This window comes from Vipera ursinii, assembly GCF_947247035.1.
Source record: "Vipera ursinii genome assembly, chromosome: Z".
Lineage (NCBI taxonomy): Eukaryota > Metazoa > Chordata > Lepidosauria > Squamata > Viperidae > Vipera > Vipera ursinii.
The window spans coordinates 19,352,561-19,377,530 of record NC_139517.1 but is presented as its reverse complement, the minus strand read 5'-3'; the positions used below and the strand labels follow the sequence as shown (position 1 = coordinate 19,377,530).

At 42.5% G+C, this 24,970-nt stretch overlaps 2 protein-coding genes across 2 annotated transcripts in view; both read left to right on the top strand.

Annotated features, from left to right (window-relative positions):
- The first annotated feature begins 175 nt into the window (after nucleotides 1–175).
- CLN3 (CLN3 lysosomal/endosomal transmembrane protein, battenin) lies at nucleotides 176–21,359 on the top strand. Its single transcript, XM_083376902.1, has 16 exons — nucleotides 176–305; nucleotides 474–558; nucleotides 650–734; nucleotides 1,607–1,709; nucleotides 3,547–3,621; nucleotides 3,714–3,793; nucleotides 4,954–5,039; nucleotides 6,074–6,146; nucleotides 8,712–8,855; nucleotides 10,877–11,007; nucleotides 11,952–12,001; nucleotides 14,042–14,110; nucleotides 14,211–14,266; nucleotides 15,281–15,374; nucleotides 15,874–16,014; nucleotides 17,978–21,359. The coding sequence occupies exons 2-16, from the start codon at nucleotides 510–512 to the stop codon at nucleotides 18,095–18,097; spliced, it is 1,356 nt and encodes a 451-aa protein (XP_083233028.1). The 5' UTR covers nucleotides 176–305; nucleotides 474–509; the 3' UTR covers nucleotides 18,098–21,359.
- Nucleotides 21,360–21,821: 462 nt separating this feature from the next.
- The window catches only part of LOC310648833 (eukaryotic translation initiation factor 3 subunit C-like), a 28,156-nt gene continuing 25,007 nt past the window's right edge, over nucleotides 21,822–24,970 (top strand). Inside the window, exons 1-4 of the mRNA XM_083376891.1 lie at nucleotides 21,822–21,909; nucleotides 23,442–23,583; nucleotides 24,022–24,087; nucleotides 24,332–24,521. Of these exons, the coding sequence (XP_083233017.1) occupies nucleotides 23,483–23,583; nucleotides 24,022–24,087; nucleotides 24,332–24,521 (357 nt within the window). The 5' untranslated portion in view covers nucleotides 21,822–21,909; nucleotides 23,442–23,482. The remainder of the gene's footprint in view (nucleotides 21,910–23,441; nucleotides 23,584–24,021; nucleotides 24,088–24,331; nucleotides 24,522–24,970) is intronic.

Genomic DNA, 24,970 nt, shown 5'->3' with positions numbered 1-24,970 from the left:
ACACACACACACACACACACCCCTTTTAAATCGCACTAACAGGGGTTTCGCGGGCTCGTTCCAACGCAGTCATCCTGCGCCTACCGCGACGCGCAACCGGCTTTGCCCGGTGGCCCCGTGCATGCTCTCGGCTTCGCCCTTGACAGCGAAGCCCAGCTGAGGACGTTGCGTGGCAGGAGGAAGTGGTATCAAACCAGGAAGCGGGATCTGCCGGAGGGTTGCCGTGCCTACGACTTCGGTTTCGGTTTCTCCGATCTTCCGCCCCCAGATCTGCTGAGAAGCCTAATCGAAAATCTCGCCTAAAGGTAGCGGCGGAGTTTTAGCCAGAATGATGAATGGGACGGGGTGGGGGGGGGCGGGGGGAGGGGGCCGAGCAAGCCAGAAGGAGCATCCCGGTGTATCTCGGAACGTCCCAAAATTTTGTTGTGTATTCATGCTCCTCCTTTTCCCTCCCACTTTTTTTGTAATTGTAGGTGATCCCTCTGGTGCCCGGATCTCTGCCTCCTGCCATGGGGCACGCTGGGTATAGATGGCAGGAGGCCTCTGGTGATTCTGAGGGTGAGTCTGTTCCCATGTCCAGCTCTCCCCTTTCCCCCCAGATGTCTCCTCAATCCTGACAGCTGTGCTTGTTCTCTCCCCGTTTATACAGAAGAAAATGAAGATATGGCGCTCTCTGAGGAGTCCGAAGCCACCCTGGATGCCTGCAGCCAGCGGAGAAACAATGCGGGCTTCTGGTAAATTCCTTTAGACTTCTTCTTTGGTTCAAGGAGAGGCAGGATGTTCAACATCACATCTTCAGGTGTTACTTACCTGTGGTTCCTCTTTCCTCTCTGTTGCTGTGTGATAACTGGCTTCTTTTTCACATTGTAGCACATCAGCATAGGCACTTCTGGTTTGTGCTCATGTTTATTTTCTGAGTATCTTTTCTACAAACTGGATGTTTTTATGCATCCTCTTCCAATCAGACTGGATCGTTCTCCTGTTTGTTTGCTGCACACTTTGTACAACTTGTTGCATGCATTATGTTGCATGCATCAGAACTTTGGGGAATTTTGAGTGTGGTGATAGTGTCTTACACTTATGACTGTTGGGGAAAAATTGTAGCTAAACTGATCTGGATATAATCGGTGTTTGAACCCTGCTTACATGCATCTGAGCCCTTTTGTGAAAGAAAGAGGGGCCTGTAATTACAATGGAAAATCTGTAATTACAATAAAAAATGAACAAATGATGACACTGATACAGTTCACACTATGTTAAAGCATAGTTCACTTAGTGCTTTAAAAAGCCGGCATTGGTTGGATCTATTGCAACCAAGTTTATACAATAAAGCAGTGTCTCTCAACCTCAGCCTCTCTAAGATGTGTGGACTTCAGCTCCCAGAATTGCCCAGTCAACCATGCTGGCCGGGGAATTCTGGGAGATGACGTCCACACATCTTAAAGTAGCTGAGTTGAGAAACACTGCAGTAAACCACAATATTTGGGTTCCTATAATCCACTAAGCCAAAACTAAGTATCTGTTTTATAGCTTAACACATTTTAGACACTGACATATGCTTTTGTGGCAACTTCCATGTTTCCTAAATTGCCTTCTCCTCAAACAGGCTGCTTGGCCTCTGCAACAACTTTGCTTATGTAGTGATGCTGAGTGCAGCTCATGACATTCTCAGCCATCAGAAAGTGCCAGAGCATAATGGGACGGGACCGGTGAGTGTGCAAGGAAGAAGACCCTGTGTGTATATTTGTGTTGGTATGTAAAAGCAGAATGAGGAGCAGGTCAAGAGAAAATGGCAGTTACTGGAAGAAAGAGTGGATAAGAGCAAGGAAAAATGGTATGTAAGTACGAGGAAGTACACAAATGTGAAATGAAGCAGAATTGCTTATCTGTGGAGTTTTTCTCTCATTAGTTCCAATCAGTTGAGCCAATAGCCAGAAAATGAGAAGGCTGCGGTTTATTTTATTGCATTATCTACGAGGTAGAAAATACATTTCGGTTGAATTTGGCAGAAATATCTTAGCAGTGAGCCATTCAACATTGATTGTCTGGGTTAATAAGTCCTGGACCTACAACCAAATGTTTAGTGACCATCGAAAGTTTCAATGGCCCTGTAAAAAGTGACGACTGGTCCTCCCGCTTCCTTCATTGTATCCCCACAGTCACACTATCAGAATTTAGGCACTTGGCAAGCAGCATATATTTATGAGGGTTGCAGCATCCCAGGGTCTTGTGATTGTCATTTCTGACATTCCCAGGTGGCTTCCAACAAGCAATCTGGGGGAAACCGGATTTCCGTAACAACTGCATGAGTCACTTAACAATCGCAGTGATCCCGCTTAACAGTTGTGGCAAAAAGGTTGTAAGACTAGATGGGGCTCACTTAATAAGTGCCTTGCTTAGCAACAGGAGTTCTGGTTGTAGTTGTAAGTTGAGGACTACCTTAGTAAACCCAGCAAGTTCAGAGTGGAGGCCCTGTATCAGGGGCATCAAACTGCTGGTCTGCGGACCGGATGCGTCACGCCGAAACCACACCCACCCCGTTGCCGGCAATAGGGAGAAAGTCGCGATACGTCGTGACACATCACATGATGTTGTGAGTTTGACACCCCTGCTCTGTATGAAAGATTGGAATGAGAGGCTGTTGGATTTTTATCTTCTGTATCTTCTTAGAATTCGCCAATGCAACATTCAGGAAGATCCAATTCAGAGCTTCCAGTGATATTATCCATAGAATGCCCCTATCTTTTTGTGTGTGTGTACTACAGTATCTAGATCAGCGGTAGGCAACCTTGGCTGTTTTATGGCTTGTGGACTTCAACTCCTGGCTCAGCATGGAAACCCTTTTCCCTCAGCGTGGCTGGCTCAGGAATTCTGGGAGTTGAAGTCCACGAGTCATAAAAGAGCTAAGGTTGCCTACCCCTGATCTAGATACTTTTGTCTATATGTGCATGCATATATTTACATACAGATAGTCCTTGACTTGCTACCGTTCGTTTAGTGACTGTTCGAAGTTACCACAGCACTGAAAAAAGAGACTTATGACCGTTTTTCACACTTACAACTATTGCAGCAGCCCCATGGTCATGTGATCAATATTTAGATGCAACTGACTCATATTTATGACGGCTGCAGTGTCCTGGTGTCATGTGATCCCCTTTTACGACCTTCTGACAAGCGAATTCAATTGAGAAGCCAATTCACTTAATACCCGTGTTACTAACTTAACAACTGCAGTGATTCACTTAACAACCGTGGCAAGAAAGGTTGTAAAATGGGGCAAAATTCACTTAACAACTGTCTCACTTAGCAACATAAATGTTGTACTCAATTTTGGTCATAGGTCAAGGACTACCTGTCCAGATTTTTAAACATGGAGATCTTTTGAGATTGTCAGATTTAATGAGATTTCAGAGTGTTGATCAGAGATTTGCTGATTTCATGGAACTTTGTCCAATAAACACATACAGGCAGCAGCAGCAGTAGCACCTGTGCAGGTTGCTGATCCCACACCTGAGTTTTGCTTCCTGTGTTTTGCTTCCCACTTAGACTCCCCCCAGTGTTTTTCCAGAGAATACCACCACCAATACTTCTGGGTATGATTGCAACACCATTTCGACTGGGGTAAGTGTAAAGGCCAGATCAGGCAGGGGAAGGAGCGAGATATTTTGAGGTTTTGAAACCAACCACTTTTTTTGTGTGTGTATCCTATATAGGCGGTACTGCTGGCAGACATTTTGCCAACTCTCTTCATCAAATTCAGTGCCCCTTTTTGCATCCACTTGTTCCCATATGGGTAAGTTTACATTGGTACAAAATAACTCACACATTGTAGCTAAGAGAACAGAAGATATTTTTAGTTATTATTATTTCTTAGATTTTTTTTAAAATCCTGCCTTATTACTTTTATAAGTAACTCAAGGCAGTGAACATATATAATGCTTCTTCCTCCTTTTTACCCCACAAGAACAACCCTCTGAAGTGAGTTGGGCTAAGAGAAAATGACTGGCCCAAAGTCACCCAGCTGGCTTTCATACCTAAGGTGGGACTAGAACTCACAACCGCCTGGTTCCTAGCCAGCATTTTAATGACTACATGAAAGGTATATCATACCTGAACTCCTGATAGGAACTTTCTTTACATATAAAAAGTATCCTTGATATATGGGAAAAGCTGTCCAATGTTGTCAAGCTTTGCATTCAAACGTATCAGTGTCTTGGGCTCTCTTTTCCAACCTGGCCATATCTAGTAGGAATAAAGGTATTGCAGCCCACCTGGAAGTCAAAGTCTACAGCAGTGTTTCTCAGTCTTGGCAATTCTTAGATGTGTGGATGTCAACTCCCGGAATTCCTTAACCAGCAATTAGTTGAGGAATTCTGGTAGCTGAAGTCTACACAACTTAAATTTGCTGAGGTTGAGAAACACTGCCCTAGAGAATGTTGACCTATTGCAGGGGTAGGCAGCCTCGGCTCTTTTATGACTCATGGACTTCAACTCCCAGAATTCCTGAGCCAGCCATGCTGGCTCAGGAATTCTGGGAGTTGAAGTCCATGAGTCATAAAAGAGCCGAGGTTGCCTACCCCTGACATATTGTGTGATCTGCTTGTACAGGGATTACATTTGCCTTTTGAAGAACATATGCGTGTAGGTGCTTTTTTTTCTATTGAAGAAAGCCGTATGTTCATATCCAGGTAAGAAATCAGTGGAATTAGGAAATTTTAGTAAAGGAGAAAGGAAAATGTATTCACATAAGAAATTGTCTCTTTGCTTATTGCTTGGTAGTTTGTTTTGATCCTATTTCCTCCCTTCCTCCCTTCCTTCCTCCCTCCCTTCCTTCCTCCCTTCCTCTTCCTTCCTTCTACTTCCTTCCTTCCCTCCCTCTCTCCCTTCCTTCTTCCTTCCACTTCCTTCCTTTCTTTCTTCCTCCCTTCCCTTCCGTCCTCCCTCCCTCCACAGCTTGCGTGTTGCCATTTGTGTTACCTCAGCTTGGGGCAGCTTTCTAGTAGTGGCCTTCTCTACCAGCACAACACAAAGCCTCCTGGGTGAGTGTCATTTTTACGTGTGTATAATCTTAAAATAAAAGGGACGCGGTGGCTCAGTGGGTTAGGACGCTGAGCTTGTCGATCACAAGGTTGGCAGTTTGGCAGGTCGAATCCCGAGTGCCGTGTAACAGAGTGAGCGCCTGTTACTCATCCCAGCTTCTGCCAACCTAGCAGTTCGAAAGCACGTAAAAAGGCAAGTAGAAAAATAGGGACCACTACGGTGGGAAGGTAACAGCGTTCTGTGTGCCTTTGGCGTCTAGTCATGCCGGCCACATGACCACGGAGACTTCCTCGGACAAGCGCTGGCTCTTTGGCTTTGAAACAGAGATGAGCACCAGCCCCTAGAGTCGGAAACGACTAGCACGCATGTGCGGGGGAACCATTACCTTTACCTTAATCTTAAAATGGATGATTATTCGGATTTTGGAGGAAAGAGTGCCTTTGCCATTCAATCCAGCCATTTTTTTTTCAGCACCAAAGTCTCTCTGACTATATTTAGAATCAAATGCAACTGACGTAGCTTTGAACCATCCATAACCCTAACCTACTGGTCATGATATGTCAGAATTATGGTTTACCATAACTGGTTTAACATGTTATTGCTTGCATCCAAAGTAAAAAGTACGAAAAGAGTTATTAACAGTGCTTGGAGAAATCATAAGGCTTATATAATTTTTTTAAAGGAGCCAAAATATCTAACTAGAGCATGCTGAGTGGCAAAAGAATGCTGAATATTCCTTTAAAAAGGGGATGTGAATATGGAACAGAGTGTAATAGAGAAGGGGAAACCTGGAATTCCAAGGAGAAGTATTCCTTCTGGAAAGCAACAACAAATGTTCAGTAAAATACATGTGTATTTTAAATATTTCTGCCAAAGTTCTGAAGTTGTAAAACGTGCACAGAGATGAACGTATGGTATGCAACTGATAGGTTGGTGACAGAAGAAGCCAGGCCCAATTCGGATCTGCCTTCTGCACAATTCAGAGACAGGTTGCTTGTGTGTGATGTCTCCTTTTTTCTTTTCGTCACTACAGGTGTCGTGCTTGCCAGTATATCATCTGGTCTTGGTGAAATAACATTCCTGGCACTCACATCATTTTTTAACAGGTAAAGATTGAGAAGGGAAGTTGCAGGATTTGGATGGTGGATGACACCTTACAATAGGGTTAGGTGTGGCTCCTGCTTGCTTAACAAATTAGGCTTTGGAGTTGAGTTGTCCAGCTTTTCAGGGCCTAGGGACTCAACTGGAAATCTGAGAAACTGTCACGAGCAGTAACTCTACAAAGTGATGGTCATGGGAACCAGCCTCATTGTAAGACTAAGTAACTTTCTAAACAACTGAATGAGAAGGCAGAAACTGGATTTGGAATCCCAAGGTCAGATCATATATTCTCACTGACAAAACTGAAAAAGAAAAGTGTTGGTGGTCCCAGAAATGCAGGCTCCCCACCACCACCACCCTATCCTCCTAGCAAATAGACACAACTCTCCTCACACGCATAAATATATAATATATCCTGTGTGGTATTTTCGATTATACTGACCACCAGGAGGTTGTTGTTGTTAGCTGCGAAGTCGTGTCCGACCTATCGCGACCCTATGGACAACGTTCCTCCAGGCCTTCCTGTCCTCTGCCATCTTCTGGAGTCCATTTAGGCTCACACCTACTGCTTCAGTGACTCCATCCAGCCACCTCATTCTCTGTCGTCCCCTTCTTCTCTTGCCCTCAATCTTTCCCAGCATTAGGCTCTTCTCCAGTGAGTCCCTCCTTCTCATTAGGTGCCCAAAGTATTTGAGTTTTAGCTTCATGATCTGGCCTACTAAAGATCAGTCAGGGTTGATCTCCTCTAGGACTGACCAGTTTGATCGCCTTGCAGTCCAAGGGACTCACAGGAGTCTTCTCCAGCACCATAGCTCAAAGGCCTCAATTCTTTGGCGCTCAGCCAGGAGGTACCATCTGACTAAATGCCTATGGAGATTCTCGATCATCCAGGTCATGGTTGTCCCAAAAGGCAACTGAACTTTCTTGGGGTTTTTTTCCTTTGAAAGCGTTTCATTTCTCATCTGAGAACTGAAAAAGCTTCCTGGATGAGAAGCAAAATGTGTTCAAAGAAAAGTCAAGAAACTCCAGTTGCCTTTTGGAAAAGCACCTTTGGAAATACCATTTGGCTAATGTTGCCCTTACTGTATTGAGACTCCTCAGATATTAGACGTTATTCTTTGGGGTTCAAACCCTCTACTGGGGTTTGGTCTCATGAATCGTTGCTTATACGATGATATATATGGTGCAATAACTTTACGAGCATCCAGCTCTGGTATTCAGAAATTGCAGGAAGAGGTATCTGAGCCATCAAAATACGTACCATTTGGATAGCTTATACAAACAAAAACAAAAAGACAGTATATAGTCAAAACAAGAGCCTTGTTTTGACTTTACAAGAGCCTTGGTGGAGCAGTGGGCTAATGCCTCCTTAAGTAACACCAGCTGCCTGCAATTAGTGCAGGTTCGCATCCCACCAGGCTCAAGGTTGACTCAGCCTTCCATCCTTCCGAGGTAGGTAAAATGAGGACCCAGATTGTTGGGGGCAATTAAGCTGACTTTGTAATAATGCCGCTTGGGGTGTGTGTGAAAGCCCTAATAAGCAGGCATATACATAGAATGAAGGCTACTGCTAAGCTTGTAAGCCGCCCTGAGTCTTCGGAGAAGGGCGGGATATAAATGGAATTAAAATAAAATAAATAAATAAATAAAACTATTTCAAAAACATAATTATTCAGACAGGGTACACATAGCGAACCAAGCAAAATAATTTTTGCTAACTGGGCATAACAGAGTTCAGAGGTCAATGCCCAATCTTTTTTTTTTCCTTTGAAGAAATTTTTATGCTTACGTGGGACTCAGAAGCATTTGATGGGAAGGAACTGGGAGAAACAGCTATAAATAACTTTGCAACCACCAGAACTCAGTAGTTACTTATTAATAAATACTGGATCCACATGTTCTTTGATGTTGGTCTGAGCTGCAGAGACTATTAAATATATTTTTGCATGTTAATAGGTGACATTTTCTTTTCCTTAAAGCTAGTTCTGTTAATATTTAAACAAGGCAGACACACTATATTAAACAGTATATCTGATTTGGAAAGCAGTCTTAAGATGTGCGTTTTGTTCTGGACAAAATAAGCTGTATGTACCCAACCTAACTAGACTGAGCTTAGAAATGTGAGTTGGACAGAGTTCTTACTGGCTAGTACCTAGTGCCAGTACTAATACCAATATATGCTCATGAGAAATGCTGAGCGAGCAGCTTTTGATTTAAAAACTCTTTCAGTGAAGGATAAATGTCTTTAAAGTAGATATGTGCATTGTTTTAAAATGATGCATATGTGTACTTTTGTACATATTTACATACACAAAATACAATGCTTTGCGTGTACATTGAGAGCTTCTGCACCAGAAGCAAATTCCTTGTGTGTTTAATCACACTTGGCCAAATAAAGTATTCAGTTCAAAAGTACATATATGCAACATTTTAACCTGATGTCTAATGCCAAACAATTCCACATTTGACTTGCTTGCAAGAAGTGCAGTTAGACTGGAATTGATTATGTGGAAGTTGTACACCCAAAGCTCTCTGACTCATGTTGTTTCCTTTGCTTCTCTTCCCACAAGTGCTGTGGTGTCTGCCTGGTCATCTGGAACAGGTGGAGCTGGCTTGATCGGGGCCCTTTCCTACCTCGGGCTGACACAGGCAGGCCTGACTCCGCAGGAAACCCTCCTCTTTATGACCATTGTTCCTGTTATCATGCTGGCCAGGTGAGGTCTAAAAATGGGACCTGCAAAGAGAGTCTTATGCAAATGCAAAAAAAAGGAGAGGCGATAGATGTCAAGAAGACAAAATGAGAGCCAGTTTGGTCTAATGGGGAAGGCACCAGACGAGATGCCAGGAGAGTGTGAGTTCTAGTCCCTTTTTAAGCGGGAAAGCCAGCTGGGTGACTTTGGGCCAGTCTCTCTCTCTCTCTCTCTCAGCCCAACTCACCTCACAGGGTTGCTATTGTGGAGAAAATAGGAGTATTTATGAAAATAGTAAAGGTGGGGAATGAATGAACGAACAAACGAATGAACGAATAGTGGTGGCTAGGAGAGCATAAAATGAAGCAGGAAGCAGGATATTGATTGTATGTGAAGTATATATGGATGTGTTATACTTTGGACTCAGAGCCAAAAAAAGTGCTCACATCACAGCTGCCAGCAGCTGTAAGGGGCTGTGAGAATAACCTTGAGAGACAGGAGGAAGAGCCACAATCTAGACAACATCTGATAAATCTAAATCCCAAGCAGAAATGTATTGGAAAAAGAATCTCAGAATTAACCTTCCCTAGTTCTCTAGAACCTAAAGGCAGGAACGGAAGAGGGACATCCAAATTTGCAAGATTCTGTTAGTATAAACTTATAATAAAAGTAGTTTTGGTGCTCACGATTTAGATTTCTTGGTCTGGACTGCCTCGAAGCACTGACAACCATCTTGCAAGTCTCCATGTCCTTGTGGGGAGAGTGTGATAAAAATACTGACTCATCTTGCTTCTTTTTGTATTAATTTGTAATATTCTATAGCTTACAAAATCCCTGATCACTGAAATTATTTTTATGCTAGCTCTTATTTGCCTACTAAGTTTCTAGAATCTCACAGCAAGTTGGAAAGTATTATTTGGAGGCTCAGTAGATCCAGTGCTTCAATTTAGGGAAGAGTGAGATATAATTAAATGGAAACAAAAATTGCAGTGTTATTCTGGATTGTGTGACCTAGATCAATTTGAATTTTATATTGTTGAGTGTATTGGTCGGAGTCTGTCATAAAATTGAATTATTTTAAAACTTATTTTAAGAAGAAATAGAAAAGCATATTGCTTTGTTGTAGTGATCATCTTTGTTTGTGAAGAGGCTATTTCCTTTTTTTCTTTTTCTTTTTTTTGCATTTGAATATTTTTCAGTCCTTCTCCATCCCCTCAACTACGTGTGTTTTAATTATTCCTAAGATTGTAGAACTTTAGGTAGTCTGTCTAATTTATACTTCACACCATAGTTGAGGATTGGACATCCTGCAAGGCTTGTGGTTCTTAGATCAGTGTTTCTCAATCTTGGCCACGTAAAAATGTGTGGACTTCAACTCCCAGAATTCCCCAGCCAGCCCTCTCAAGACTCTGGCAGCCATTTTCAAGGAAGAATAAGGGGAGAGGGGCTTAATAACTGCGTTAATGATTCTAACCCAGGGGTGTCAAGCTGCCGGCCCGTGGGCCAGATGCATCATAGTGAAACCGCGCCCACCCCATTGCTGGCAGTGGCAAAAAAGTCACGATACGTCGCAGCATGTCACGTGACGTTACGAGTTTGACACACCTGTTCTAACCCATACCTATCCCGGAAAATGGGGAACAGAGAAAGAATGAACCAGAAATCCTTCCCTTAATTCCACTATTGTTGCCTTTTTTTTAAAAAAATCTATCTATCTATCTATCTATCTATCTATCTATCTATCTATCTATCTATCTATCTATCATCTATCATTTATCTATCTATCATGTTCCTCATTCTTTTGGAGGGGCTGTGGGCAGCATTTAGTTTTTAAATGTGACATCAGTCACAACAGGGATCCTTCTCATTGGTTTAGCTGACGAGGATCATTGTGAGAAGAGAATAATCTGATGAAACCCTAAGTAACATGTTCTTGCTAGCCAGAAGCAAGCTATGGCTTATTTTGGGGATAATAACTGTAACATCAAGGTGGGCATGAACTTGTTATGGCTCTTGACTGTCTCCCTGTTTCTCCACTTCCATAGCTATTGCTTCCTGCTGGCTCCCCCTCCTCAAGCCCCTCGCTGTGGCTGGGGGGTCTGCAAGCCAAAACTGTCACGTGCCTCTTCTGTGATTCAACGGCCTCTTCTCGGGGACAAAAGGACTCTTCTTCAAAGTAAGTGACTTTTGTGTGAATGCCTCCCATGACCTCAAAAGAGGAAAGCATGATCTATAATGCATGTTTTCCTTCCAAAATCTTTCCTCTCTGAAAAATGCTCCTGCTGCATCCTTAACCGTGACACCATGTGCTCAGGCCAAAGGCAAGGAACAATTTTATCATAAATCTTGTCATCTTTTCTATTAAGTATGCATGCAGACTGCATGCACCCACACTTTTGAAGCCTTTTTTGAAACTGCTGCCCGGTGCTCCCCAATATTTGGAGATGGGTAGTAGGTTTTAAGGCACAACATTGGGGTGGGTGGGTACTAAACCTTTGTTGCTTAGGGCAACTATTTCTTTCCTTAAAGCTTCCATGTTCCAAATCAAGCCAAACAAAGTTAGTCCTCAAATTGCAACCCTAATGGAGCCTACCCATCACAGTTGTAACTTGTGATGGTTGTAAAATGAGTCAGTCATGTGACCAACCCAAGTTTTCTGGGTGTTTTTTTTTTGCAGCAGTTGTTAAGCAAATCAGTTTGGTTGTTAAGCAAACAAAGTCGTTAAGCAAATCAATGGTATGAGATGGGTGCGGTTTTGCTGAAATGTGGAAGAAAGTGATGGTTTTTGACAAAACCATCGTAAAATGCAGTCACATGACTGTGGGATGCTGCAACCTGGTTGCCAAGCACCCAAAATGCAGTCACATCACTGAGGAGCCTTGAACATCAGAACTTCAAATTCAGATCATAAGTTTCCCCGCAAGCAGGTCTGTCAGAATTTCAGTCGCTAAGCAGTCAGTCGTAGGTCGAGGACTATCTCCATTTTCCACCACCACTCAGTTAACATCAGGGCACTCTTTGACTTTGTGCTTGCCCTCAGCTTTGTGTCTTTCTGCAACACTTCTCAAAGGAAAATACAGTGCCGTTCTTATAATTTCAATTGTTGTCTCCCTCCTCCAGCGACACAAAACCCTCAGCTCACCTTGCAGGAAAAAGAACAGGTGGCCAAGGTAAGAAGCCTGCTCAGAGAAGGCGGGAAGAACTTTTTGAGCTGTTTCAAGTCTAAAAGTGCTCTTTTGGGTGGTTCAGTGGGGATCAACGTTGAGCGTGCCTAGGGAAGAGTTGATGGCATGTGGCGAATGTAGAAGGTTCTCTCGTAAGAATATTGTGTAGCTATTTAATCTTTTCTTAATAGATTTTCTCTGGAAAGGGGTGGGTTAAAAACATGGCAGCAAAAGACAAGAAGAAAGAATATTACCTAGATCCGTTTTGTAAATATTAGTGAATAAGGTAGGGTAATAAAAACCCTAGAAGTATCTTAATTTTGAAAAAAGGGGATTAAAAAAAGAGGGAGGCCTGCGAACCTAAAAGTGAAATGTTTCCCAGGTATTCTACCTCCTGCTGGACTAAGAGAAGAGTCACTCAAGTTTTACTTCCCTTTCTGTCATAGAAACTCCTTGAGTGAATTTGGGTCACTTGTTTTCTCCCAGCCCAACTTACTCATTGGCATGTTATTGTGAGGAAAAATAGGAGGAGCACCATGTATTCCCCCTTTAATCCTGAACAACAACAAAAAAACCAATATAAATTTAATAATAAATAGAGATTGGATCAAAACACATTTTGGGGACAGTAGGTGGACAATACACAAATAATTAACTTCTACTAGAAATCAACTATAAATGTAACTTTTGCCTTTCAAACCCATGTTTTTTCAGTGGTACCTTTCCCCATATTTCTGTCATCAAAAATAATTAAGCTGTGATGCTTTATTATCGTTTATAGTTGGAACCAGGGACACGGTGGCTCAGTGGGTTAGGACGCTGAGCTTGTCGATCCAAAGGTCGGCAGTTTGGCGGGTCAAATCCCGAGTGTTGCGTAACAGAGTTGAGCGCCTGTTACTCGTCCCAGCTTCTGCCAACCTAGCAGTTCGAAAGCACGTAAAAATGCAAGTAGAAAAATAGGGACCACTACGGTGGGAAGGTAACAGCGTTCCGTGCGCCTTTGGCATCTAGTCATGCCGGCCACATGACCACGGAGACGTCCTCGTACAAGCGCTGGCTCTTCGGCTTTGAAACGAAGATGAGCACCGGCCCTAAGAGTTGGAAACGACTAGCACGCATGTGCGGGGGAACCTTTACCTTTACCTTACTATAGTTGGAACCCTTCTGTGATAACATAGGCTGCAACATTCTGTGCATGTGTATCATGCATATTGTAACCTTTGCGCATGCAAGGCCTAGTTCACAACAAAAATGAATTAGGTATGTATTTTACTAAGATGATGACTCTGAACTACATCTGCTTCTATTAACACAGCGTTTGGTACTATACAAATTTGATACATCATCTCAACCTTCTCCATGGACTGTATCACATGAGTATATACTCCCTGGAACTTCAAATAATCCATGTAATTAGGTGCTTTAAGATAGAGGAAATCCTCAACTTACAACCATTCATTTAGTGACTATTCAAATTACAATGGCACTGAAAAAGTGACTTATGCCCAATTTTCTCACTTATGACCGTTGCAACATCCCAGTGGTCACATGATCAGAATGCAAACGCTTGCAAGTAATATGTATTTATGATGTTGCAATGTCCCGGGGTCATGTGATCATCTTTTGTGACGTTCTGACAAGAAACATCAATGGCGGAACCAGATTCCCTTAACAACCGTGTTACTAGCTGAACAACTGCAGTGATTCACTTAACAACTGTGGCAAGAAAGGTCATAAAAGGTGACAAAACTTACTTGATAATTGTCTTGCTTAACAATGTAAATTTTGGGCTCAGTTGTGGTGGTAAGTTGAGGACTTCCTGTACTTTTTGGCTTTAATTTTGTAATGCTTTAATTTATAAGAATTTTCAGAAGCAGTTCTTAGGTTATCTGCCTGTTATTTATATATAAACATTCGTAGATAATACGATGTTTTCATCTTAAGATTAGGTAGATGATGGTGTTACTTTTAGGAAAAAGGGCCTGATGGTTTCTTAAAACAATTTGGCTGTTCACACAATGAACTCATTCACTTTGTCTCTTTCAGGGTCTTTTGAAATACCTCATCCCCTTGTCTGTGGTGTATTTTGCTGAATACTTCATCAACCAGGGGCTGGTAAGCGTAATGGGTAGTTATTCCTTTATCGGAGGTGGTGCTGATTCATTTTTTGGCTCTTCCTTTTTTAACACTTACTCTCTGTATTGTTCTTTCCCAGTTTGAATTGTTGTACTTTCGAAACACAACTTTAAATCACCCCCAACAATATCGCTGGTAAGTGGGAAGGTGCTTGGGGCTTTCGAGATGTTAGACTCTAAACCCCGTTAGCCTCATCCAACATCAATTAACATGTCTGGATGTTACTTAATGGGGGGGGGGAAATGAATTGTTAGTTGAGTGAGAAAGGTTGGTAGGCTAGAAAAAAAGATACAGGTAGTCCTCGACTGACAAACATTTGTTGAGCAACTGTTTGAAGTGACAACAGCATTGAGAAAAGTCAGTCCTTATATGTCACAACTGTTGCAGCATCTCCGTGGTCACTGGATCAAAATTTGATCACTTGGCAACCAGCATATATTTGTGATTGTTGCAGCATCTCAGGGTTATGTGATCGCCCTTGGCAAACTTCCCAGCCAGCTTCTGACGAGCAAAGTCAATGGGGAAAGCCGGATTTGCTTAACAACTGCATGCTTCGCTTAACAACTGCAGTTATTTGTTTAACAACTGTGGCAAAAATCATTTGTAAACGCCAGTGGAGCTCATTTAACAGTCGCTTTGCCTAGCATCAGAAATTCTGCCCCCAGTTGTGGTCATAGGTCTAGAGAATTTTTTTTTTTTACATTTACAATTATTATATTCATATATAGCAGTAGAAGGGACGCGGTGGCTCAGTGGGTTAGGACACTGAGCTTGTCGATCAGAAGATCGGCAGTTTGGCGGGTCGAATCCCGATTAGAGTGAGTGCCTGTTACTTCTCCCAGCTTCTGCCAACCTAGCAGTTCGAAAGCACGTAAAAATGCAAGTAGAAAAATAGGGACCACTATGGTGGGAAGGTAACAGCATTCCGTGCGCCTTTGGTGTCTAGTCATGCCGGCCACATGACCACGGGGACGTCCTCGGACAAGCGCTGGCTCTTCGGCTTTGAAATGGAGATGAGCACCGGCCCCTAGAGTCGGAAACGACTAGCACGCATGTGCGGGGGAACCTTTACCTATACCTTTATATAGCAGTAGCAATTTAACCATCCGTACTGTGGCTTGAGCCAAATTCCTGCTGTCTTTTTTGCAGGTATCAGATGCTGTATCAGGCGGGGGTCTTTATTTCTCGTTCCTCTGCCAGCTGTATACGAATCCGAGAGATATGGCTTCTGGCTATATTGCAGGTAAAAATTTCCCTCACCAACGTTTCCCCTTCTTCTCCATTGAATAATTCCTTCTCATCCGCTTAAAACAGATCCTCTCTTGACTGTTACATTTATTCCGCTCCTCCCACTTGCTTTGTATTTACGTGTCAGAATTATTTATATTTGGCCAACTTTCATAGGCTGAAGGTGGTTTGCATCAGGCATACAAAAAAAATAACAAAATCTGACTACCGTAAACAATTTGACGTTCTGTTAACATCATAAAATAGTTGTAAAAAATCAACCGGGGGGGGGGGGGGCGGGATTCATCAGGGGCCTAAGCTGCTACTATCTGCAAAAGATGCTTGATTTTAAAAACCTGAGAACAAGGACTGATTAAGAACAGAAAAGAAGCCAGTGAGCCTTTATTTGAATAATGTGTGACCTGCCACCCTTTAAGCTTTTTCTTGTCTGTGATTTGGCTTCCAGACAATTGCTACTGTTTTACCAGACTAATTTTCTTCTGTTCTCCCTCAAGTGCCTGAATATGGTGTTTCTTCTGCTTGCCGTCTGCTACATGTTTTTACCCAGCATCTATGTGGTTTTCGTGCTAATATTGTATGAGGGATTGCTGGGAGGAGCCGGCTATGTGAACACTTTCCATTGTGTCAGCGAAGAGGTGAGTTTGAGGGAAGAAGCAAGAGGAAGAGGTGGGATTGGAAAGATGGAAGGACAGTCATATGTTGGGTGGCTAGAGGAGAGCATCATTTCATGCTTCAATGTATAGAACTAATATAAACATTCTATGACACTGCATTGCCCTTTTTTCATAATCCTTGGCATCCTGCTGGCCATAATACCTTAAAACTGGCTAGAGAGTTTCCACATCACCCCACCCCATTTTAAGTAGGAAACACATCAAAATTGTAGCATAGACTCTAAATATAGCTTTTTAATAGCTTTCAAAGCAACCTCCCAGATCTAGTCTGTTTTGTAGGGGCCTTTTCACCAGCTGGTCAAAAAAACCATAAGTTGTGGCCCTTTACCAGAAGGTTACCCACACCTGGAATAAAAGATGGGATCATTACAAGAATTTGCAGGATTTCTCTGCAAACAAACTCAGTGGTCCTCTTTAACCAGTGTAGGATAAAAGTAGCATTTTCATCACTTGTTTTGCAAATGGGGAGAACTGGGCATTTCAGCCAGGGGACAATCTTCAAGTTGGAAGGAACAGTTAATTTCTTTGGAGACTTGGATATTTGGATACCCAACTTCTGCTTCAATACTTTCAGTGAACCTAATTCATCCAGCACTTGTGCAAAATACTAGCATCTGTGGTTGGTTTCACATAGACTAAGCCCGAGGCGGCGAACCTATGGCATGCGTGCCACAGGTGGCACGCAGAGCCCTCTCTGTGGGCATGTGCGCCGTCACCCCAGTCCTAGCCCTTCAGCTAGGTTTTGTAAAACCTTTTCACTTTAGGCCTCCGCCGCCGTGAGCAAAAAAAAAAAAAGGTTCAATCAATCAATCAGTTTCAACTTCTTGCGGGAAAAAAAAGTTGGAATTGATTGATTGAACTTTTTAGTCCCACCCACTCTGCTGTTTCCACCATAGCCACGCCCACCCAATTGGCCACACCCACCGAACTGGCCATGCCCACCTGGCACCCGACAATACATAAGTGGGTTTTGGGTTGCAGTTTGGGCACTCAGTCTCTAAAAGGTTTGCTATCACTGGACTAAGCCATGGCTGGTTAAAAATAGAGTTCATAAGCTGCAGTGGCCTGGTTCACATCTTATACTAAACCCTATACTAAACCATATAAGAACAGTCATTTGCCACATATAAAACAGCCAGAAGTAAGCTGTTCTGTCCCCCCCCCCCCGCCCGGGTACAAACAGACAGACAAGCAGGCACAACTAGCAAGGGTTAATTCCTCAGGCTTTAGTAATTGCCTTCTGATAAGGCCTTGACAGCAAAATACAAACAGTCGGCCAAAATAGGCTCGTTACCTCAAGTGTGCTGGAATGAGATAACTTCCAAACAATTACTCAAAATGAGTCCAAGCAAACAGTCCAGAAATAGAAGTACAGAAGCGTTGTCAAGAATTCAGGCCAGGGTTTCAAACAGGTAATAAATCCGACAGACTTCCGAAGATGTGACCAGAAGTTGATTCAATTATTGTTCGTCACAAAGTCCTGAGAGCAGCCACACCCCCTTTTGTACCTTGTGGGGTGTGGCTCAGTGACTCAGCTAATCCCTGACCCTCCTACTCTTCCTACGCTGCTGTAAACGCTTGGCTCTGCACCGTTCTCAGGGATCTAGCCATGATTCATCTCCACTGCTCTCCATCTGCTGCAGCTGCTCTGGCTCACTCCCAGCCTGGCTAATCACAGGCTGCTCCTGTCGGCCTTCAGATGGAGATGGAGGCCTTGCCAGAGGGGAGGGTGCTGGAGAGGAAGGCCTTGCCAGTTCCTCCCCATCATCCTCAGAGTCCTCTTCCTCGGGTAGGACAGGCTCGGGGGTCGGGGCCACAACATAAACTGTGTACAGTATTACACTTTGAAGGGAGAACAGAAACCCACATCTAATGTCATGGCAGAGAAATATTATATATTTTTTTCTCTTTTTCCTCCCTGCAGAGCAAGCCGGAACATCGAGAATTTGCCATGGGGGTAGCTTGCATAGCCGACACTTTGGGCATCTCACTCTCGGGAGCCATCGCTATTCCTGTCCACAACTATTTCTGTCACCTTTCTTGAAGCCTGTTTTCCAGAAGGATTAACAGATGTCTCAGCACATTACACCTTTGTTCTTGAGAGCAGCAAACGACTGTTCTTCTTTTAAAGATGTGTTTATACCCCCCCAGAGTTAGTTATTCTAATAATTTGGATTGTATTTTAATGTCAGCTCTTATCGCTGGTTGCATTATAGCCCTGCCTTGCTCAGGGATGAAAATGATGAATTATTAGCATCATCAGTCTTGCTTTGCTTGCTCATCACAAGAGGTGAACAGAAGTGGACTCCTCCTGGCTCGGTGGCTTTGACTGCTTCATTTCTGCTGTGCTTTGCATCACTATAAGATGTGGTCTCTTGGCTCTACATGGTTAGATTATTTTTTCCCTTCTTTCTGCACCTGACCTGGTTACAGCAAGCAACTGATGACTTGGACCCTGGTTCACAATGCACATCCCACAACACGTGCGCTCAGTTGTGTCTGAGGGGTGAGAAATAGCTGTAACAATGATGTAACAGCATGGAACAATATTGTTTCCTGCTCAACTCTACGTTGGGCTTTGAGGAATGTAACGGTTTAGCTTTCTTTGTTGATTAACCAATGATTTATCAAGAATGTGATTTTTTAATTTTTGCTAGCTTTTAGCACGATTTGTTCATGTTCTTTCTTTTCGGTAGGAAAGCTGATAGACCAGACCCAAATGCCCTTAATGTTAATAACTGATTTAATACCTTGATTATGTTAAAACTTCAGGTGATATTTGTAGGCAAGCTGTCACCTGTTTTCATAGAAACAAAAATAGGACTGCATGTCCAGAAACCCAAAAATTAGGAAGCTTGTAAATTTCAGTTTTGGAAAATGGCCAAATGTTTTTTTGTTTTAAAATGTCTTATAATTTGAAACCAGCCCATTGCTGAATCCCTTATTTGGATTGATTTTGCAACTATGGTATTTAAAGCATTGCAAAGCAGATAGAAACCTCTTGATTTTGCTGGGCCAACATTCACACAAACAGAAAGTAGATCTGATGCATTCTGAAGAAGAAACAGTATCATGAGTATTTTAATTAATGCCTGCAGTCTGAATATTTTACTCATTTTTAGAAGAGCAATTGTGTTTGCAGAACATGCTAAGCCATGTTGTTGTTTGGCTATGTGGGTTATCTAAGTCAACCCAGGGCAGGTTAATGAATGTAATTAAGGTGGAAGGTCTTAACGATGATCTCTTAACTATGCCTGGGGTCACTCTTCGGAGAGAAAGAGCTCCTCTTTGATCTGTGCCTGTGAGGCAGGCTTTATTTTGCTGTTGCTAGTAGAAAAGAAATAGATACTTGCAAAATAAATGAAGGTGAAGAAAGATGACTAGGAACAGAACTTTGATTTCCAAGGAAATTCAAGATGCATCTGTTAATTAACAGCATTTTGATCTTTTCTTTCAAACTTCAGGTCAAGGTCTATATTTCATTCTAAAGACAGGCTTCTCTGGCTGAAATGCCATTGTTCTTGCTCTTTGTATTGAAAAGTCAAAAAACTGTACTGGTGAATTGAGATGTTAATTATGTATTCTGTTTTCATGGGGCTGCAGTACTGCAGACAGTTGAATAGCCCACCATCGTGCAAGGGGATGCAATACCATCTTATAGGAAAAGGAAGCAGAACAAATATGTTCTGGGAGGTGATAATACTGCTCTATAGGGCATTGGTGAGACCAGACTTGGAATGCTGCATCCAGTTTTGGTCACCAGGATACAAAGAAGATGTTGAGACCTTAGAAAGAGTGCAGGGAAGAACAAGTAAAATGCTAAGTGTCCTGGAGGCTAAACTGTATGGTGAAGAGTTAAGGGAACTAGGAATGTTTAGTCCCAAGGGTCTTCAAACCTGGCCCTTTTATGACTTGTGGACTTCCAACTCCCAGAATTCCTCAGCCAGCATGTCTGACTGAGGAATTCTGGGAGTTGAAGTCCACAAGTCATAAAAGGGCCAAATTTGAAGACCCCTGGTTTAGCTTAACAAAGAGAAGGCTTAGGGAAGATGTGATAGCCATCTTCCAATACTTGACAGATCATCACAGGGAAGAGTGAGTCAGTTTATTCTTCACAGCACCTGAGGGCAGGACAAGAAGCAATGGGTGGAAGTGTACACAGCTTACTTCTGGCTGTTTTACATGTGGCAAATGACTGTTCTTATATGGTGTGTTTGACTAGGGTTTAGTATAAGATGTGAACCAGGCCACTGCAGCTTATGAACTCTTATTTTTAACCAGCCATGGCTTAGTCTATATATGAAGCCAACCACAGATGCTAGTATTTTGCACAAGTGATTGCTGGATAAATTAGGTTCATTGAAAGTATTGAAGCAGACATTGGGTATCCAAATATCCAAGTCTCCAAAGAAATTAACTGTTCCTTTCAACTTGAAGATTGTCCCCTGGCTGAAATGCCCAGTTCTCCCCATTTGCAAAACAAGTGATGAAAATGCTTGTTTTATCCTATACTGGTTAAAGAGGACCACTGAGTTTGTTTGCAGAGAAGCTTCCCTAAAATAATAGAATTCCAGAACCAAAGTCATGCGTACAGTAGTGAGTTAATACAGACTTTGCTAGCTGCAATATAATGGTAAAATGACATTCTAGAGAACCTTGTCAATTAGAAGTGAAATTATAAATTGGTTATTAAATTGCAATATTCACTAACAGGCTTTAAATGTAATCCAAACGCAACACAAGATTCCTATATATGTTTGCAAACAGTGTTTAATAGGCTTAATTTGCTCAAACATAGAAGAGTGTATTGTTTCTATGAAATGTATAATGTACAGATGAGTATTTATCATTTGTGTTGTTCAAAATCTGTTTCAGTAAGCAAGGAGCTTAACCCCCTCATAGCTATGCTGATTTTGTTGTGTGCAGTATAGATTGTTTAAATGCCACTGAAGATAATGAGTCTTTTGTTTTAGCTTAATAATTGTGATTGGTTCATATCCCAGGGGCATGGGCACATTATACATATTTTTATTGCAATGGAAGGGAAAGTTAAATACAGTGGAATAAATTGTACTAACCAAATTTATTTTAATTTAAATGTATGTAATTATTTGCTCTTACCCTCCCTCCCCCCACTTCCCATGTAGCAAAGCTAAATTCACTTGCTGTTTCCAATGGAAGGCAGTTATACGGATGTGGGACTTGTAAAATATGCCCCCAAAGTATAATTTTCTGTAGCTACTTAAGAAATGTTCAGTTTGTTTATTTATTTTTGTCGAGTAAATTGAATAAACCGATAAAATATCGTTTTTGTCCTGAATTACTTTATTAGTGTGCGCGGATATCAGCGTACGGTACCCATTTTTTTGAGAACATAATTAAAAACTGACGTAATATGGAGGAAAGACAGCGGAAAGGGGGATCCCGATTCAAATCAGAAAATCCACGTGAAAAAAAGATCGTAATTATTAACCCCACCCCCACCGCCCTGAGTCCTTCGGGAGAAGGGCGGTATACAAATTAAATTATTAAATTAAATTATTAAATTGTTAAAATGCGGCAAGGCGTGGACAGCAAAAAGACAGTAGATTCACATGCTTTACACTTTCCAAGGGGGCGCTAGACTGATACAGCTTGGACTTGAGCTTGCAAACTCTATGGTCAAAAACTTTGTGGCTCTTCAGTAGCCGAAGCCGCCAGAAAATGGGGGAGGGTCTTCGATGAGCGGAAGGAGTCATCAATTCTGCGACAGAGCATTTCTTCATCCTTTTAGGCCCCAGGAGGCGACGACTGGAAGGTCCTGCGCTTGCCCAGTGGCTGCGTGGAGACTAGGCTTCTTGCTCGGCGCGGGCCGTGGTGAGTGCGTGTTGACGCCGATTGCTGGGCGGTGGAGGCCGGAGAAGGCGAAGGGGAAGGGGAAGGTGGATGGAAGAGCTAGAGGGCGGGAGGGGGAAGCGACGGTAGAGTATTTGAGCTAGCCGTAAATGGTAATAGGCACAATCGGGGCTTTTTTTCTCGTGGGAACGCTCAGAACGGAGGTCCGGCACCTTTTTTTTGGATGGAACCTTGTAGGCTAGGCAAGGCGGGTTGTATGACATGTGTGAGTTCCGGCACCTTTTTTCTTTTACAAAAAAAGCACTGGGCACAATACATTCTTGAAGAGCCTTGGTGGAGCAGTGGGCTAATGCCTCCTTAAGTCAGCGTTTCCCAACCTTTAGGAACTTGAAGATGCGTGGACTTCAACTCCCAGAATTCCCCAGCCAGCTATGCTGGCTGGGGAATTCTGGGAGTTGAAGTCCACGCATCTTCAAGTTCCTAAAGGTTGGGAAACGCTGCCTTAAGTAACACCAGCTGCCTGCAATTAGTGCAGGTTCGCATCCCACCAGGCTCAAGGTTGACTCAGCCTTCCATCCTTCCAAGGTAGGTAAAATGAGGACCCAGATTGTTGGGGGCAATTAAGCTGACTTTGTAATAATGCCGCTTGGGGGGTGTATGAAAGCCCTAATAAGCAGGTATATACATAGAATGAAGGCTACTGCTAAGCTTGTAAGCCGCCCTGAGTCTTCGGAGAAGGGCGGGATATAAATGGGATTAAAATAAAATAAATAAATAAAATTCTTTTCCGGCATGTCCGCCTTCCTTTGATCGGTTAATTTTAAATATTATTTAGCTGACTTTTGGACACAAGTTTTGGTAAAGTTTACGTAGAGCAATGGGTAGTGTTGTTATTAATTATTACCTATCGGCTTTCCCCCAACCAGATGTTCTCCAGATGTGTTGGTCTTCAACTACGACAATTCCCATGGGGGGGCTAAGGATTGTGGGAGGAAGGCCAATACAGCCGGAGGGCGTCAGGTTGGAGAGGAAAAAAGCCACATGTGTATAGAAAAAAATGTCATTGACTCCCAGCGCTTTCCAGCAACAACTAGCACAAGGGTGGAAGAGGTTGGGGGAGGACATTGCTCAACGTTTTACGAAGGAGATTCCTTGGGAATGGCGATGCCAGATGTGCAGTACCACATCAGGTGTATATGGATACACTGGGCTTTTCTGCTTGTTTTTTGTTTTGTTTTGTGAGGGAAGATGGTAGGGTTGCCTGGTTATTAAATTACGATAAGTCTATATTAGGCTTCCTATTATAATTGTGATTTTTATTAATTGTATCAGTGGACTGGCTGGACAGGCTACATACCTAATCTCAAGGACTAGAAATCTCATCCATTTAATGGTTTCAGTTACATCTAATATTTGGTTTCTGCTCGGGAGGCAAAGTTTCTCTTGATCAAAGAGTACAAACATTGATGTTCCATTTTTTCAAATCAATAAAAAATAAATGCATACATATGAAAGCATTATATTCACTGGACTTTTCAATCTTTATCCTCCAGGGTCAGAAATTGTATGTGAGTGACAATCCAAAGTTGTCACCATGTCGCGTTTCTTTACCACTGGCTCAGACAGTGAGTCAGAATCATCGCTCTCTGGAGATGAATTAGTAACCAAACCTGTTGGAGGCAATTTTGGGAAACAGTAAGTATGACCGGAATGGTAAGGATTGGAGAGATGGGTTCAAAGCTTCCTAGAAAATAATTAGATTGGGTAAAATGGACGGAATGAGACTTTGGGACAGATTTTCCACATTGTTTCAGATTGCTGAATGAAAATATATGATATTGCAATTTGCATTTCTAGTCTAGTTCCAGAATAGCATTAGGCTCAGAAGTGTAGAAGCTAATCTCAAGTCCATAATTAAGAATAGTCTAGGAAAAAAAAACATTCAGGTGTTAATATTGTTTGTTGAAGGATCCCTGTACAGATGCATTCAAAAATGTTAGAAAACAATCCTCTTGGTGATTTTTTTTAATAACTTGGCATGAGCTCTCTGTCTTACAATTATTCCCCTCTGACTTCCAGTTTCCTCTGTCAGTTATTCACAGATATCTATCAACTGTTTCTCTCTTCTTATAGGCCTCTGCTGCTGAGTGAGGATGAAGAAGATACAAAGAGAGTTGTGCGCAGTGCTAAAGACAAAAGGTATGTATAGATTGTTACCGGAAGAAGGACTCCCAAAGTTTGGAGGATTGAACCAAATTATATTTTTCAATCTCTGCAAAGCCCCTTATCCTGTTGGTAACTGGTTTCCATTGGGCTTAGTGGCATTGTTTTCTCTGAGCCCATAGCCTTTATTCATTGCTTAGATATATCTCCTTGTTTTGTCTTTTTTCATTCCCCCCCCCCCGGTTTAATTGTTCGTTGTCTACTTTTTCCCGTGTGCCAGATTTGAGGAACTAACCAATTTGATCAAAACAATACGGAATGCTATGAAGATCCGAGATGTCACCAAATGTCTGGAGGAATTTGAGTTGCTGGGCAAGGCTTATGGGAAGGCCAAGAGTATTGTCGACAAGGAAGGGGTGCCCCACTTCTATATCCGCATCTTGGCAGATCTCGAGGACTATCTCAACGAGGTATTAGCTGGGGATCATGAAAGACAAGAAAATTGTTGATTTTGGGGGGTGGGGAGTGCCTGACGAGGAAATATTACCTATCTGTTGGGGAAAGCACTTCTTTATTGAAACATGCTCCCCCCTGTGATACAAAAGAAATGGGTCACATCTAGCAGGTCTACTATGGGTCTTTGATCAGAAAAGTCCTTGATGGAGGTCACGTAACAGTGGGCTTCCGAACTGAGGCAAAGGTGTAAGTATAATCTTTCCTGACTATCCCTGTCTCTTTATTTTGAGCTAGTTGCCGGTTCGTGATTAATTAATTACAATATAGTTCTGTGCAAGGGGTAAGCTCCCGTTAACTCATCCCAGCTCCTGCCCATCGAGCATTTCGAAAGCATGCAAGTGCAAATAGATTAATAGGTACCATTTTGGTGGGAAGATAGTAGCGTTCTGTGCACCTTTGGCGT

Coding starts and splice junctions, on each gene's coding strand:
- CLN3 (XM_083376902.1), top strand. CDS start 510: ATGGGGCACGCTGGGTATAGATGGCAGGAGGCCTCTGGTGATTCTGAG. Junction 559..649: donor GGCCTCTGGTGATTCTGAGG/GTGAGTCTGTTC, acceptor CCGTTTATACAG/AAGAAAATGAAGATATGGCG. Junction 5,040..6,073: donor CACAACACAAAGCCTCCTGG/GTGAGTGTCATT, acceptor TCGTCACTACAG/GTGTCGTGCTTGCCAGTATA.